At 38.2% G+C, this 16,013-nt stretch overlaps 1 protein-coding gene across 2 annotated transcripts in view; it reads right to left on the reverse strand.

Moving 5' to 3' along the window:
* Positions 1 to 620: 620 nt before the first annotated feature.
* LOC310924026 (N-acetylated-alpha-linked acidic dipeptidase 2-like) overlaps positions 621 to 16,013 on the reverse strand; it is a 29,958-nt gene continuing 14,565 nt past the window's right edge. The window contains exons 12-19 of one of the 2 annotated variants that reach the window (XM_083885039.1): positions 15,109 to 15,172; positions 13,099 to 13,166; positions 9,941 to 10,032; positions 8,442 to 8,532; positions 7,517 to 7,781; positions 4,241 to 4,322; positions 3,233 to 3,325; positions 621 to 1,641 (exon numbers count right to left, since the gene is read on the reverse strand). In XM_083885039.1, coding sequence (XP_083741165.1) covers positions 1,452 to 1,641; positions 3,233 to 3,325; positions 4,241 to 4,322; positions 7,517 to 7,781; positions 8,442 to 8,532; positions 9,941 to 10,032; positions 13,099 to 13,166; positions 15,109 to 15,172 — 945 coding nt within the window. In that variant the 3' untranslated portion in view covers positions 621 to 1,451. Of the gene's footprint in view, positions 1,642 to 3,232; positions 3,326 to 4,240; positions 4,323 to 5,156; positions 7,294 to 7,516; positions 7,782 to 8,441; positions 8,533 to 9,940; positions 10,033 to 13,098; positions 13,167 to 15,108; positions 15,173 to 16,013 lie in introns of those variants that run through there. The other variant, XM_083885040.1, reaches the window with a different exon arrangement.

A 16,013-nucleotide genomic window follows, 5' to 3' on the forward strand; every position in this document is an offset into this window, starting at 1 on the left:
TCACAGGATCATAGAATGCTTTGTGTTGGAAGAGACCCTAAAGATCCTCTAGTTCCTACTGCCCTGCCATGGGCAGACACCTTCCACTAGACCAGTTGCTTAAAGCTCCACCTAGCCTGGCCTTGAACATTTCCAGGGACAGGGTCTCCACAGCTTCTCTAGGCAACCTGTGCCAGTGCCTCACCACCCTCATGGTAAAGAATTTCTTCTACTCTAAACATACCCTCTTCCAGTTTGAAGCCATTCTCCCTTGTCCTATTGCTACATGCCCCTATAAACAGTCCCTCTCCAGCCTTCTTGAAGCCACTTCAGATACTGGAAGGCTGTAACTAAGGTCTCTCCAGATCCTTTCCTAGGCTGAACAATCCCAACTGGAATGTGATTCTGTAAAATTCTACCAATTTTATTAAAGCATGTAGTTGAGAATTAAATCCAAAGGGCAAATGAAGCAAGATTTTTTTTTTTTAATGCAAATTAAACAGTTTTCTACAACTGGCCTTCTCATGCATTTCAGTTCCTCTTTGAATATAAAATCAGCTCCTGGTGGAAAACTTTCTTCAGGTCTTATTTGAAGAAAGAATTATCTCAAGCTCCAAGCTAATAGAAACAATTGTTTGTTACTCCAGCTCCTTCAGGTGGAAAAAATATGAAAGAGATTGCCTGGGAAAAAATAGGAACAAAAGCTGCTGTGGGTTTGGAACAAGAGAAAAATGCCAAAAAGAGCATAGAGATCAGCTTTTGGTTACCTCCAAAAACCTTTATTTTCCAAAGTTCAAATAGAGGAAGGAGATGCATAGAGGAATAGTCATGAACTCCACTGAGAACATGCTTTTGGATTTCTGCATATAAGCAGCTGATTTCCATGATTATCAAGCATGGCCAGTACTGCCTTGGCAATCAATAGGAGTCACTTTGGTTTTTTTTTAAGTAAAAGAAAGCTAATCAAAAGCGAATCAGTGTAAAGAACATTCACCAGTCCTGCATCTCTGAAATGCAGAGATGCCTTTGGTGTCTTCTAATATAAAAATGGGCGAATGCCCAAAAAATGGGCAAGCTGAGTATTACATTTTTTCTGTCAAAATGTGTGCTGTTGGTCACTGCTGTGGACAAAATTAGCTTGGCAAATAATTGTTTTTTGTAACTGTACATCCAAAACTGTACATCCAAAACACTGGGTCCTCAAAGTTGGCAGATCTCTCAGATCTCTGCCTCCCCCTTTTCCCACTTCTCCCCACAACCAAATTTGCTTCCATGCAGGGCTGTTCACAAAGCTATGGTTCTTTTGGTACCAGAGATGCAGCAATTCCCAGCTCAAGAGTTCTCTGACACACAAAGCTCTGCTCACCCGCCATGTGGTTTGGGAGGCTGGAGACTCAATTGGGGATACAGGGCCACTGCAGCAGCCTGACAGCTCTGCGTGCCAGACCCTACTGTATGAGGTTTCAATCATCTTATGCCACTTCCTTCAGTGTTCCTGCTGCTGCCTGCACAGTGAAGGCTGCAATGGAAATCTGCCTCTTCACTTCTTCCCAGGCTTCATGTTGATCAGCTTTGCTTTCGATATCAAACATGGCATCATAGATTCCTGGGAAGGATTCTCCTGCATATTTGTTGTGGCTGCTTGGAGCAAAGATGATGTGTCTGTGGGAAAAGAAGAAAAAAGGCAATTATCCTAAGCAATAGAAACGATTAAAGGGGTGTGAGTGCATGTTCATTGTATAAAGCATTGTACTATATAAAGCAGCCATGAATCCTAGGAAGATCAGAACTTACTAAATACACAGGAAATTGGTCTTTAAAACGATAGGAACAGTCCCAAGAGCAACATCCACAGGAAAGGGCACGGATTTAGGTCAGGTGGCCTTCTCCTTGGGAAGGGATGACACATTTGTTTAATTAGGAACAAAACCATGTTACGCTTTTTGAAAATGGGAGCTCAACAAACCTGACAAAGTAATTTGTCAGTCTAGAACAGGGAATAAAACTAGTTATAAGTGTATTGTGAGAAATGGAATAGAAACCTCAAAAACAACAAAGTGGCTGCATGATGGTCAGCAGATTACTTACCTGGGAAAGGAATTTAAAAGAAGGGGAAAAAAATCTGTGGGTGAATTCTTATGAAAAGCATGAATTCTTCAGAAAAGTAGTAATCATATTGGACCAGAACTGCACAAAATGTCAATATGTTTTGGTACAGGGTTTTTTTTTTTTCCTAAAAAATGAATAGCTGCAGATTTGCCCTTAAATTGATTATAACTATGAAGTATCAAAGCACAATTGCACCATGTGAAAGAGTCCTCCCAGATGAAAAGAAGCATTAAAATTACATTAATAAATCCAAGCAAGTAAGAACTAATAATAAAAAACCCCAGACAGTTCCAAACACCCAACAAGAGAATTTCTAGAAATAACTTCATTCTTCTCCAAGTGCGAATGACAGTTTACCTTAGGAGGATAGAAGTGTGAATCTCAGTTCTACCTGCCTGAAAGACTTCTGGCATGACGTGAAAGCCATCTATCAGTGAGTCAGATGTATCCATCCAGTTGTTAGGAAGAGGGAGATACTGAGAGCAAAGTGAGGTACTCACACCCCTGACACTGAAAGCTGGCTTCTTGTCAGGTACTCTTAATAAAAGCACTGGGTTTCTAGACAGGATAGAGTAGTGAGTTGTTTAAGCTTTTTGGAGCACCTGTAGAAGCAGCCAAAGCTGGACAGATAGCCTGTAGCACAGCTCACAGGCCTTTATCCTGTGCTGAGAGGTCTCTCCCCTCTCCAAATTGTCTCCAAGCTCTCCCTTCTCGGCTTTTTTCTTCAACTGACCATCACTACATGTCTGCTCTCCTTCTTGTCTCCCTTTTGCTCTACCCTCCTTTCACCTTTCTTTTCGGTACAGTTCATTCATTCTCCACTCAATCCTCACTTTGCAGACGATGACAAGAGCAAGTTGTAACAGCAGTAGTAAGGACTGCACATCTACATGTATAAAAGTATATAATGGTGGTGTTGTTTGACCACAGGTGATAGAGAGCCAAAAGAGAGGAATTTGGTTCCACAAGACTGATGTAGCCAAGGAGTTCTCTGTAAGGTTTATAAACAAAGTCCACTACTCTCACTGTTCTTAAAGCAATGTATTGCTGTAATTTCTGTGAGAACTATACAGGAATTCAATTGACCAATCAGCTGCAAAAATAGAGCACCTTAGACAGCAGGTCAAGAAACTTTTAGCCTCACCTGTAAAACTTCCTTCCTGGCAAGCCCAGAGGATCAGTGAAAGCTCTTTCTATCAACATCAGCTGATCGTTCATGATGCGCACTGCAACCGAGCTGCAAGAGAGGCAGACAGAAATGTCACACAGAGGGGAAACATGGCTTCCCAGTATCCTTTAAAACACTTCTCTTTTTTTATTGACAGAAGAAAAAAAAAAAAAAAAAAAAGTGTGGCCTACAGTTCACAAAAAATATGAAGTTTTGCAAATGGAGATTCTGAATCCTCTGTGTTAGAAAACAACATTTCACACTATGCAAAATAAAATGGGGAAAGTTTCTGAGAGTGTCAGATACTTGCTTAGTATTAAATGGCACTGGAAAGATGCCACCTAACAGAGGGGAGAGCAAGACTGAGATTTACATAGATGAAGACAGCTAAATTTTGGTATCCACCCATAAGCCAAATGTCCATAGTCCTGTTCTAATCTATACAGTAACAGTAAGGATGGGATTCAGCTGCCTAAACACAACTGATACCATATGTGGCCTGCAGTCACTGCACTCAGAGGGCACAAGAATCCTGCAGGGCCCTTAGGCTTTCAAGCATCATATGGATATCTCAGATACTCTGAAAAATCATCCCCTGTCTTTGAAGTGCTGAAAGTATGAATTCTGGCATCACCTACAAACTCAAGTGTAGGTGTCTAAATAGAGATCTCAGTCCAACTCTAACTTTCATTGCTGCCTGCCTTTCCATGTATTACACTAATTTTAATGACAAACTGATACTAGTAATAAATTCTACAGCTTGTACTATCAATCACAGGAAACATTCTTGTATCTGCTAATTCATCTTAAAAGATACTGCCTGTCTCAGAGTTCAGAGCTCTGTTCTACACTAATCAGAGAGAATCCTTGTGTAGTAGGAGAAGAACTGCCACTCTGAGTACCTAAGGCAAACTAGGACAGAAATAAATACATATACATATATATAACTTTTTTTTTTTTTTTTTTTTTTTTTGCCTGACTTACTCTTTCTTGTCGACTTGTTCAAGTCTTCTGTGAAATTCAGCAGCAGCCTTTGAGAAGTTCACAACAGCAGAAAAAAGAGGATCTAGGAATGGAAGGACTATATGAACAACGTCATAGTATTCACTAAGCCAAATATACCTTTCAGTTGCCCAGTGGGAGAACTACATTTGTCCTGCTGATACAATAGCATTAATTTTGTTGTCTTTCCATAATTGATTGGTTTCCCTAGTGCAGACTTTAAAGAGCTGCACTACTAGCAAATACCTTTTGCAATGAGAGCAACAGTAAAGCAGAATGCTTGGTAAAGCTTTCACAACCATACATCTTCCCTCAGCCTTGCAAGCAAAAAATTGGCTGTCTCTGCAAGCTGAGAGCTCTGCAGTTGCCTGTTTAACAAATGCACTGCGGTGTTCAGGTATAAAAAGCCTGACTTCCATCAGAAATACCAGCTGTTCCAGAAGGCTGTGCAAGAACAGCAGGATTTTGCTCTCAGAGAAAGATTCACAGCACAACAGGAGAGTGTGATATGTGCATTGAGCAGTTTTAGGTGAGGCACAAAAGGCACAGCTATTACACGGGGACAGAGAGGACAGACACAGGCACACAGGGACAGACAGAGCAGGTTAAAGCAGCCAAGTCCTGTGCCTGCTGCACAATGGAATTGCAGCGCAGGAGGTGTCTCTGCCACATGCTGTCCCTCCCTCCATGCTGTCCCACTGCCACTCTGCCACTCACACCAGGGTTTGCCTGACTGTGCAGGCAGGTGGGCAGGAATGGCTGCTGCTTTTTCCTGCCCTGTCCCAGCCTAGTACATCTGAGACATGTGAAAAAACTTACTTAGAGGAGTTTTTTTTCCCCTTTTAATGGAAGTAGCAGCTGTATTTTCTTGCGGAAGGCTCTATTTAATACAGATTAATGCAAGAAATTTTTGTAGAATAAATCACAGGTGGATGTTACAAGGCTAACTTATGGCCACACCAAAACTCAACTCAATTAGAAAGAAAGTTAGAAAGTTTAAAACATGCAATTTTTGCCCAAAAGTTTCAGAAAACTTTGGCTAAACCTGAGTATCCTCTCTTCAATTGTGAAGGAGGATGGGACATATGATTAGATCATTCCCTAAATCCAGTCCTCTGTTGGCAACTACTATCCCTTCACTGTTTATAGATTTATCACCCAATTTCACGTGACAGGCTTTCTGTTCCCAGGACTCCTGTTGAAAGCTGTTCCTCAGTCTCATTTGCTCTTCTATTTCTAGCAAACTTATTTATTCATCACAAGCCTACACTTGCTTCTTTTTTGTCTTATTGCTGTTGTTTAGTTGGTGCAAATGGAGGCACAGATTTTATGTATGCAAGCTGTTTACAGACTGCAGCTCAGAGGGACACATCACCTCGTGAGGGTGAGAATTCACACTTGTCCACAACCCTGTGGCAAGAGCTCTAAGTTTGCCAGGGGGAAGAGTTCTGCCCTGCTGACATCATGGTCATAACACTGCAACAGATTATCTTTCAGAAGCAGTAGAAGGGGATTTAAGAGAAAAAAAAATCATCTGAAAAATATGTAAGAAACTTTGTGTTCATGTTCACTAGCTATTTAATGTTATTATTTTAGAAAACATCACATTTCTTTTTTTCCCCACTTGAAAACATTATTTCCTGATAGCCCATGACAACAATCACATATTTTATGAAGAAAAGGTTGCAGCCTTCATTGTTGCAGATGAGCAGCTAAAATATGAATCCAAATGCAAATAAGAACTTTTATCTATTATTTTAAAGGACAGTTATATGATTCAGTCAGGCTTAATCAACAATTTTCTGATATTCAGTGTGTCAATAACCAATTCTATGAAAATGCTGAGTGAAATAAACTTTAATTTTCACAGTATTGTAAAACCTACCTATGTTATTTGATGTACTCTGGAGCAATAGAATAAATAAAAAAATAGAAATTATAACTTCATACAAGAAATAATATAACATTCATCAGGCATCAGAGAAAAGCCATGAAAATCATAATAAGACTGAAAAACACGCTTTGTAAAAAATAGCCATAATGACACATTTATAAAGTTATTAAGGAGAGGTTTCAGTATTATTTGGGAAAAAAAAGCTAAAAATAGAAGAGTGCTTCTAGATTCTAGGAACAAGAATAAATGTGTTGGTCAGGAAGCAGTTTGTGCAACTTTTATACTGAAAATAGAAACTCAAACAATGAAAATAAGTTATTTCACAGATATTTTAATAGATGTTCTACTACTGCAAAAAAAATAGAATTTGTCTTACAAGACATGCTGCAGTGAATACTAGAACATATTGAAAAACTCTTGGTGTTCTACAGAATCTCAGACCAGATGATCCATCACACAAGGTTTCCTCTGTCTCAAGAGGCCTTTTAACAAAAAAGAATGTCTTTTCAAAATAGTCAACAATTTTTCACCTAGATTATTACATGATATTTAAAATGTAATTTTTAATTTTCCCCAAATGTGGGTTCAATTTTACTTAAAATATTTCACATACCCCAAATGAGGACTGCATCTCCAAAAGGTGGTTTATATCTCTAAATCATGAGTCTATCAGGTAGGAAATTACTTAGGACTGACTGAAAAATCTCCTTGGTGCAGAAACACAAGGAGTGGTCAAGGCAAGAAGGAAAAAGAAGAAAAAAAAAAGGGGAGACAGAAAATGACCATGGAAACGATCCCAGCCTGGGATCCAGAGCATTCTGCTGCTTTAGACCTGTTTTATGGGCTCCAGAACAATGTGCTCAGGTGCTCAGCAAATAGATGTATTCATGCAGGAAAGCTGAGAAAGTGCTCCTGTGGCTTAAAAATGGCAACCAGGCACTGAAAGAGATGGTGAAGCTCCCCAAGATCAGATAAAGTTTTGGATGAAGAGGAATGGACACCTATGGCCTTCAGGTTCAAAGCAGTTGCCATAAGCACTTGAGTTGTCTTTTTTTTAAAGTAAGAAAGTGAGAAGCAGGCTGAGATACCTCTTCATCCTACATCTGAGGTCCTTGACTGCCCATGAGTACTGTAATAATGCCTGTAATTAATAATATGCATGTAAATTGTTAGAACTCTCTTATCAAGACAATAATGTGTTAAACCTGTGTTGTGTTTGGAAAAAAAAAAAAGTAGAGGCTCTTTACTGTGATGGCAAAATTCAAACTGGAAAGAATTAATTTGCAGAGCTATGAGAGATGCAACATGTCCCTGCACGATTCTAATTAATACACCAAATAAACAGTCCTGTGGCTGTTACTCACCAAATGATACTTTGTAAAGTTTCAGCTGTTCTTCATGCTTCTTGGCCAATTTATAAATTCTGTTGCTGTATCCTTTTAAGGCTTCCCCGTAGTCTCTACAGTCGAATGGAATGACCTGGGAATCTGCCAGTTCATAAACCAGTTTGCCTCGTAACTGGGCAATTGTTAGCTGTTTCTTGAAGGTGGGGTCGTAAAATTTTTCCACTAGCTCAAATGTCTCATACACAGTGTGATAAACAGGATAATTGCTGAATTTGTCTGCTTTCTGGAAAAGAGCAAGGAAATTTGTCAATGCCCTGTATTCTGACTGCAGTTAAAAGATGTATTGATCACTTTACGACTCTGATGTTTTGTATGGTTTCCAAATCAAAAAGCTCTTCGCTACAAAACACAATTTACTATCCTTCATTTTTGTGTATTCCCATTTAAAAAATCAAACCAATCTGAATCTGTGGACTGTTGCACAGGATTAAGTGAGCAAGCTTCCTTCTCTCTACCCACACAGATCTTCCTTCAGTTCAATTGCACAGAGGCTGCCTTCTCCAAGAGTGAAAACAATTTGGAGTTTGGATAGCAAAAGGCCTTGATCAGAGCTCCTTTTTACCTTGTGTAGCTTTTTCTGAACACAACTATGGAAGATTTGTGTATTAAGGGGACTATTAATAGCATGGTGGAACAAGCTATCCACCTTCAATCAGACTCTATAAATACCTCTCTGTGAACTTGACATGCTATAGAATATACACATCACTGTAAAATGTTTCATTCTCCAAACATTTAGGTCTCTTGCTAAATTAAGAAATGTCACTGATATACAAACCAGTCAAGGATGCTTTGAAGCTTTTTTATTAATTACGAATAAATGCTTTTAACAGGATGACTGCTCAGCACTATCAAACTTCTTCAAGCAATCTGTCAGTCTTACCCTATTCTTGGTGTAACGAGCTCTGCCTGATGCAATTCCCAGTCGCTGGAAGTAAGCTTCAAAATCACTGCCTGACCCCAGCTTACTTATTCTGCATGTAGAAAAGACAGCATCTTAGTGAGAGCACTTACTAAACCGTTATAGTAGTAATTTATGCAAAATGCAGATTTTTCAGCGGAATTGAGGTCAGTTCTTCTGAATGGCACATCAGGGACACTAGTAAGATCAAGGACTAGATGAGTGGTAAGCTTAATTACTTAACTGATTTTATTCTAACACTCGATTCAGTATCCAGTATTACTAGGAAGATCTTTTAATTGCAGCAATCCTAGTTACAGCAGTGATGACATTAAAAATGCAAACAAAACACTCTATGCACAGGAGCCATAAAATTGTATCAGGCATGCCTCTGCCGTCTTAAAACATCAATCATGTATTTTCAAAATAATACGAATTGGGCAGCAGTATGTGTAAAGACAGATGTGTTTGTGTACTTGGCACATTCCGCAGCAGAATCCAAGACCGATAAATAATTCCCGCTGGGAAAGGCACGGGCGGCGCTCGGCACCGGCGGGACAGCGCTGCCATCTGATGGGGAGCTGTGGCGTGGCAGGGCTGAGGAAACGGCAGCAGACAGACGTAGCCTTCTGAGTAATTTTAAATATTTACCTTTGAAGTTAAGTTTTAGGTTTACATGTCTGGGCTGGTGAATAATTAGTGTTTCTCAGATGGAAGGAAAAAAAAAAAAAAAGTTTCTTCTGTACCAGCTGAAGTTAAGGAACTATGTGCATCGACTAAGAAAGACAGATCTGGCAACTTTTTCAAAAGGAAGAAATCCCAGTGAGTCTAACGAATCCAGAGACTCACTTTAGAAGGGGCAGGAACAGGCAGAAAATTTTTGTCAAATCACAGAACGGAGCAGTTCTGTTTACCTTATGTCAGTAACGCCACACTGTGAATAAGATTCAGTCTGAGTCACAGGTGGAAAGAGTGTTTTGGAGTTGTAATGCCTTTAAATATGATGTCTTAATACACACATATATAGATTTGTAATATGATACATTTAGATCCATCGCATAAACAAGGGTTAATTATCTCAATTTTTTTAAATTACTGCTCTAGGCAGTTTATTTCAACTGTTTGCTTATCCTAAGAATTTTGATTTTATCTAACCGAGTAGGTGATTAAACTGTGTTTTGAACATTTTTCCCATCCTGCTTTTTTTAAATGCTTTTAAAATTGCTTTTCTACAAATAAAAAGGTCTTTAGAAAGTGTAAGGTTTCATTTCACTGCAGGAATAATGTCACCATCATTAAATAAAAATAATAAAATTTTGTTCTTATTTTACTATAAAAAATATTGCTAGAGAGTCACCTTGTTCTAAAAGGCTTTGTATTGCTGCCACAAATAGCACAACTCAAATAAATCTGGTGAGTAGCCATGCTATGATATGATTAAAATATTGGAGTAAAAAACCCCAAACATATTAACAACTTACCTGGGATAGGTATTATTTTCAGATGCAGGATCTTTCTCAAGCCAGCTTTCATAAAGAGATTTATTTTCATAACCCTCATCAGGGCTTAAAATCTGGAGAGGGAAATATTATATCTCATTGGAAATACCTCTAACTCAATTCATTATACTTTGCAGCTCCCTGCATCGTTCTTAACCAGCAGTGTTGCTGCAGGCAGGGAAGTGAATAATTGACAGTTGTTGCACACATTTATGCGTTCCCAAACAAGGAAAGCATCTCACAGGCACTTGGAGCCAACCACAGACAGTAGGAAAGAACAGGTTAAAAGCTTAAGGATGATACCTGGAGCTCATCTACTTGAGAGAGAGGTGCACGTACACACACAACACCACATATAATACTATGGGACTCCTGCAGAAACTAGAATGTGCTTTCCTTTCAGCAGGCATGGGGAGATGACAACCACAAGCTTGTTTGACTTGAGGTTTGCCCTGCACAGCAGCAATATTCTCTCAACAAGGTTAAACCTAAAATCTGACTGCTTGTTGTATAGGAAAGGTACAAAAGAATTGTGCTAGAAGGAAGGGTACAAACCAGTCATATTATAGCAGTTCCAAGGGGACTCAACCAAGCCTGGAGAATCATTGTGCAAGACATTGTATGTACAAATGTAGTTCTCACCCTTACCTCAAATAAACCCCCAAAACCTCTGTAACCAGGATGGAAAAGGTAAATATTACTGCTGTCATCATGCTGCCAGCAAAACTATGAAAGAGTATAAAATAAGTTGACCAAAACCCTTAGAAAATCTGTGGCAGAGTAGAAATAAATCAAGACTCCATTCCTGCTCTCCACCTAAACAACCTCCACTCCACCTAAACAACCTTTAATAGACACAGTCCTTTAAATATAAGATTGATTGTGATGTGCAGAGGATTGGAACTTCTTTTTCCCCCAAAATACAAAGCATAAATGTTCATGGACGCTTACATGGTCCCACCATGTTGTTGAGACTTAAATTCAGCCTTGAAAAACATACAGAATTGAAAATCCAAAGAGTTCTGACCTCTGAGATCCTGTCAGAATCTAGTAGGAAAATAACAACTTTGTGAAATAACTGCTTGGCTGCTGTCATTTTCAGGGTACTCTGGTCAAGTCCTAGGTCTAAAGTGGAAACTGCATATTAATAAGAGCAAGCTGAACTCTGACATAAGGGAGCAAAAGCAATCTAATCTCTGGCAAAGATGTTATTCTAACAGCTCTGGTCACGTAAAAAACATTGGTCAGCTTTTTCATACAACACTGAGAACACAGTAAAACATAATGTTTGCCCTGACTTAGATCCAAATCTAGGATCAGCATAAGCTTCCTGCTAACTCAAGAGAAGATGAAGAGTTCTTTCAGTATAAATGCAAAAGAAGCAGTGATAATCAGAGGGGAATTGGAGTTGAATTATTGCAGACACTGTTTGGTGGTGACCAAATGTCTAAACCCTGGCAGTAAAGCAGGGCCAAAAAACCAGTCAACGGCTAAATGTCCCATCTGTATGCTGGACCACACTTAAATGCAGATCTTCCTGAAAGAAAACACTTCATGTGTACACTACATTTCTTTCTGGTGAGAACTGGCTCACTAAAACACAAGAAGAGCAAAGAGATCTTTGGGTGTTGGATAAGTGGATGTTGGACACCTTAATATGAAAAAAAAATAACGTTCCTTTGGACATACATAATCAGGGGTCAGGCTGCCAGGTTTTATATTGTTTACATCATGCTTCTACTGTTAAAAGCTAAAATAACAGTGAATATGACATTTATTTTTTCAAGTCAGTCTCAAGTACTTTGCGTGGTATTTTAATGGAAGTTTTCCACTCAAACCAGCAATAGCCGAATAGTTGACTTGAGATCAAGAGTGAGGTACTATTTTTAGCCCAGAGCACTTTTTTGTAACTTTGTTTATCTTTTGCAGTGAAATGTCTTCCTGAGTTAGTGGCATACTGCAGAGAGAAAGTAAATTATTTTATCAAGGGCCCTGCAGCACAAAGGACACAAATTTTTATAGACAAAAGAGAATGTGCTTCAGTGTGCCAAGTGTCAGAGCTAATATCTGAATGGCACAGCTTCTTCCCTCTACAGGGATGAAAGATTAATATAGGAAAAAAATAAGATAGGAATTGATAGCAAAATAAAATGTAGAAAAGAAATTCATGGGAATAGATCAACTTCCCCAGATCTAAACCATGGCATTTCAGGTGGTAAAAGTGTACTGTGTTTGAAAATAACTCGGGATGAATGCATCCAGCAGGATGGGAGATTGGGAGTCATCCTACCAAGTGCCATTAGAGGGCAGATTTTTACACTGGACCAAGTGACCTGAGTTCCTTTAAGATCAGGGGGAAATAGTTTGAGTTTGGTACATACAAAGGTAGACAATCACATTTGGTCAAATGAATCTCATCCTAAAGGCACCTATTTCTACCCAAAGCCTTTACAGGGAGCCTATGTTGCTTAAGTCAGACAAAGCTGTCTTCTGTTAATTGAGACAAATACTCATCTGAGGAGGGTGGCAATACCTCATGACTGGTGCCTAATCTGGTTAACTTCTCATACAGCAAATAAAGTTCCATGCTTTAATGGATTACAACCTTTCAGCCTTATGATAATGTACCCAGAGAGGTGAAAGTAAAGGAGTCATGGTTAGATCACTTGAAATAATGCAAATCCATACATCAGACCTGCTAAAAATCTTCTTAATTCTTTAATATTTATCACATATTTCAGGGGCTCAATGAAATATGGAGGAGATTTTGGGGAACAGAGAGAAAATGATAGCCAGCTAATGTCAAAAATATTTTTCTTCAATGTTTATAACTTTAGAGAATTGATCTTGCTCAAGTGCTTTACCATCTTGCTTTTATCATTGTTATTTTTACTGTATATTGCAAATAAGATTCCACTTATGTCAGCAACATGTTTCAATCCTTTTAAGAATGCTGAGGAACTGTGAGCATGGACTGTGTACTGCTGATGGGAGGGTTTGCTATTGATTTTGGTGGGATCAAGATTCTTCCAGCACAGCAATAAAATAAATCTGATATTATTCAATAGTCCAAGTTTATCAAATAAATGTGTAGTCCTAATTATTCTTAGAAAGGCAGAAAAAATAGATTGATTCTGTACCTCTTTTGTCAGATTATACACTAGCTTGTAGAGAAGAGGCGTACAGTCAACTCTTAATGTGTAGTTACCTGAAAATAAAACAAAGACATGGAATTTTTCCCTTAATGTACTAGTGGCATTATCTTCTTAATGGATTAAACCCTACAGTCCTTTCCTAGATAAACTTTTTGACTGAGGCAAGAATTTAGATCTTGCCTCAGAATATATATAGAAATATATTGCATGGTCTTCCTTTGTAAGCTGCTGTCACTACAAGATAATAACGTATTGGTTATAGTATATCCACAGTAATATAGTTAAGCCTTCCCATAGCACTAAACTATACCTAATTATCCCTCATTAGCTACAAGCCCTTGTCACTCATACACTTTGCAAAGCTCTTGTTGAACAGAAGGCAAAAAGTAAGATGGGGGAAAAAATGCCAGATAATGTTAATGATGTTCCCAAGAAGAGTCTATATGTGAAAACTGGAAATTAAAACCAAAAAAGTGCTCAAAACAATGACTTGCTTTGTTTCTTTTCATGTCTACAGGACAATGAATAGAAATAATTTGCTGTCCAAAAAGTGTTGTGGAGAACATATGATGATAAACAAAATTTTCAGGGTATATGGATGCTATGAATCTACAGGGGATTTTACTGCTCAGGTGAGAGATGTCCAAGACACTTAAACCAGTGCACTGAACATGGTGTTCTTTTCCTTATTACACACTTCTTTTCCAGTTGTTTTGCTTTCACATTTTCTTTAATGCATAAAGCAAGAGACACGTTTGAATAATCAAGATTTAGAAGAAAATTGTTAAGGCAGCAGCATGTTGGCTGCCAACCAACTAAAAAAAATACGTGTTACAATCCATGGTGAGAATATGAAGCAGTTGTAAAGCTATTATTTCATTCGTGAGATTTTCTAGGCGTGAAATTCTGCTCTACTTTTTACACAGCATGTAGGCCGCATAAATGAAGGAACAGCTCTAACCCTCTTTATTCCCCAACTCCAACTGAGCATTTAGAAACTGGGTTTGGCTTTTCTTTCCAATCCTTTTGTGACAGACAAAATTTTTAGCTGACAGGAATAAAAAGAGTTCCTAAATATGCCTGTAGATATCCATTTTATTCACACACAGGAAGCCCAAATAAGTTGGATTTGACATGGGAAGAGTAATGCCCTGAATAACTGAGGTTATGAGGCAGAGCAGCTTCACAGGACTCTTCTGACTATTATTTCAGCACAGAAAACAGAAAAAAAAGAAAAGGTCTATCCATAATAAAGTGCAGCATAATTTCAGATGGATTTTATGATATAGATCATAGTGTTGGGCCCTCTCAAAAAAAAAAAAAAAAAAAAAAGGCCAGTTTCTAAGCAGCATTCCTGAATAATATATTCTTCTCATAATCTGAAGGACACAGTAAATTGGATAATGGTGGATAAGGTTTTTTTGTCACTTTTTAGTGCTTAATTTTTTTTTTTTTTTTTTTTTTTTTTTTTTTTTAAGTCCTGCTGTAATAAATATATAACCTCCCTCTTCTGGCAATCAACAAAGGTGAGCACACTGGCTCAAAGCACCAAAGCATCTCCCACCCCCACAAAGTGTAAGCCTGAGGTCTTACAATCATAGTAATTATTGTCTCAAAATACTGTAATTCCACAAGGAAAGGAGCTGGAGCTGTGGCCAGAACAAGGAGCAGACTGTCATATATTAAAACTACAACTGTAAATTAAAGCTAATGCAGTTAAGAGAGAGTTTAACATACAGAATTCTCAGTTCATTAGCACAGAATAATAAACTCCTCCAGAGGAGACATTTTGGACTCAGACACATGGACTGCAGCTCATGGATGGCACTATTTGTGACATGAAAATTTAAACTGTTCTCTCTCTCCACTTAATTCTGTATTTGCTACACTTACTCTCTACACCACAATACCTATCTTATGCAGTAAATAATTCATGGAGAACTAACAAAAAATTACATCTGTAAAGTTGGGTAAGGTTTAAAATAAAAGACCCACCTTCTATAGAAGAATCTGCGTTGATGTAAGCGACGGCCCGTTCCTGAAGGACTTTGGCATTTTCCTAGGGTTGTAAATGTGTAATTCTTAGTTCAAACTAGAGGCATTTAGTCAAGAGCATGTCAAGTGCACTGTTTTTTACAGCATTACCTTTAAGATCTCAGTCAGGATAATTATTACTGTGTACCTTACTAATTATGTTGTTCGAGGATGGGTAAATGATCTGGGCATATGACACTCACTGCTCCTTTCTGGGACTTAATTTGTTGTGGAAAACATCCACAAAATGTAGCTGCTGCCTGCTGCATCACACAGGAGCAAGATGGAGCAGGAAAAATATTGAATAGAATTGTAACACAGTAAAATAACATTACTACATGCATTTTACCTCTGCACTTCAGGACTTTCTGAACATGCAACATGGGACTGTGAGGTCAGCCAGAATCCCTCCATGTTTTTAATCTCTATTTTTTCATATGTGCTCCCAGCACTGAACTCAATTTTAACACTGATAAACCAAGAACTTCTGTCATATCTACCATTTCAAAAAGGGATTACTCAAAGCAATGAAATTCTCTACTAAAATGCAGTTGGCTGACTATTCTGAGTCCACTAAGTGTTGCTTTCATGCTAAATATATACAGACATCTTGTTTGTGTTTTTGCAAACTGGTAATTATGTTTGAAATTGATATTTTAATGAGTAAGTGGTATTTCACGAGATTTTGGCTTTGTGACAGATATTTTTAATTAGGTTAGCAATTGTTACTTGATTCATTCAATTTATAACCAAACTCATAATTTATAAGCCATGTAAACTAAAAATTTAATTGGTAATTGATAACTACATAATGAAATTAATATCTTTAAAAAAAAGAACCAAAACAAAACCAAGAGAGGAGATCT

The sequence above is a fragment of the Zosterops lateralis genome (genome assembly GCF_965231275.1).
Source record: "Zosterops lateralis genome assembly, chromosome: 2".
Taxonomy (NCBI): Eukaryota; Metazoa; Chordata; class Aves; order Passeriformes; family Zosteropidae; genus Zosterops; species Zosterops lateralis.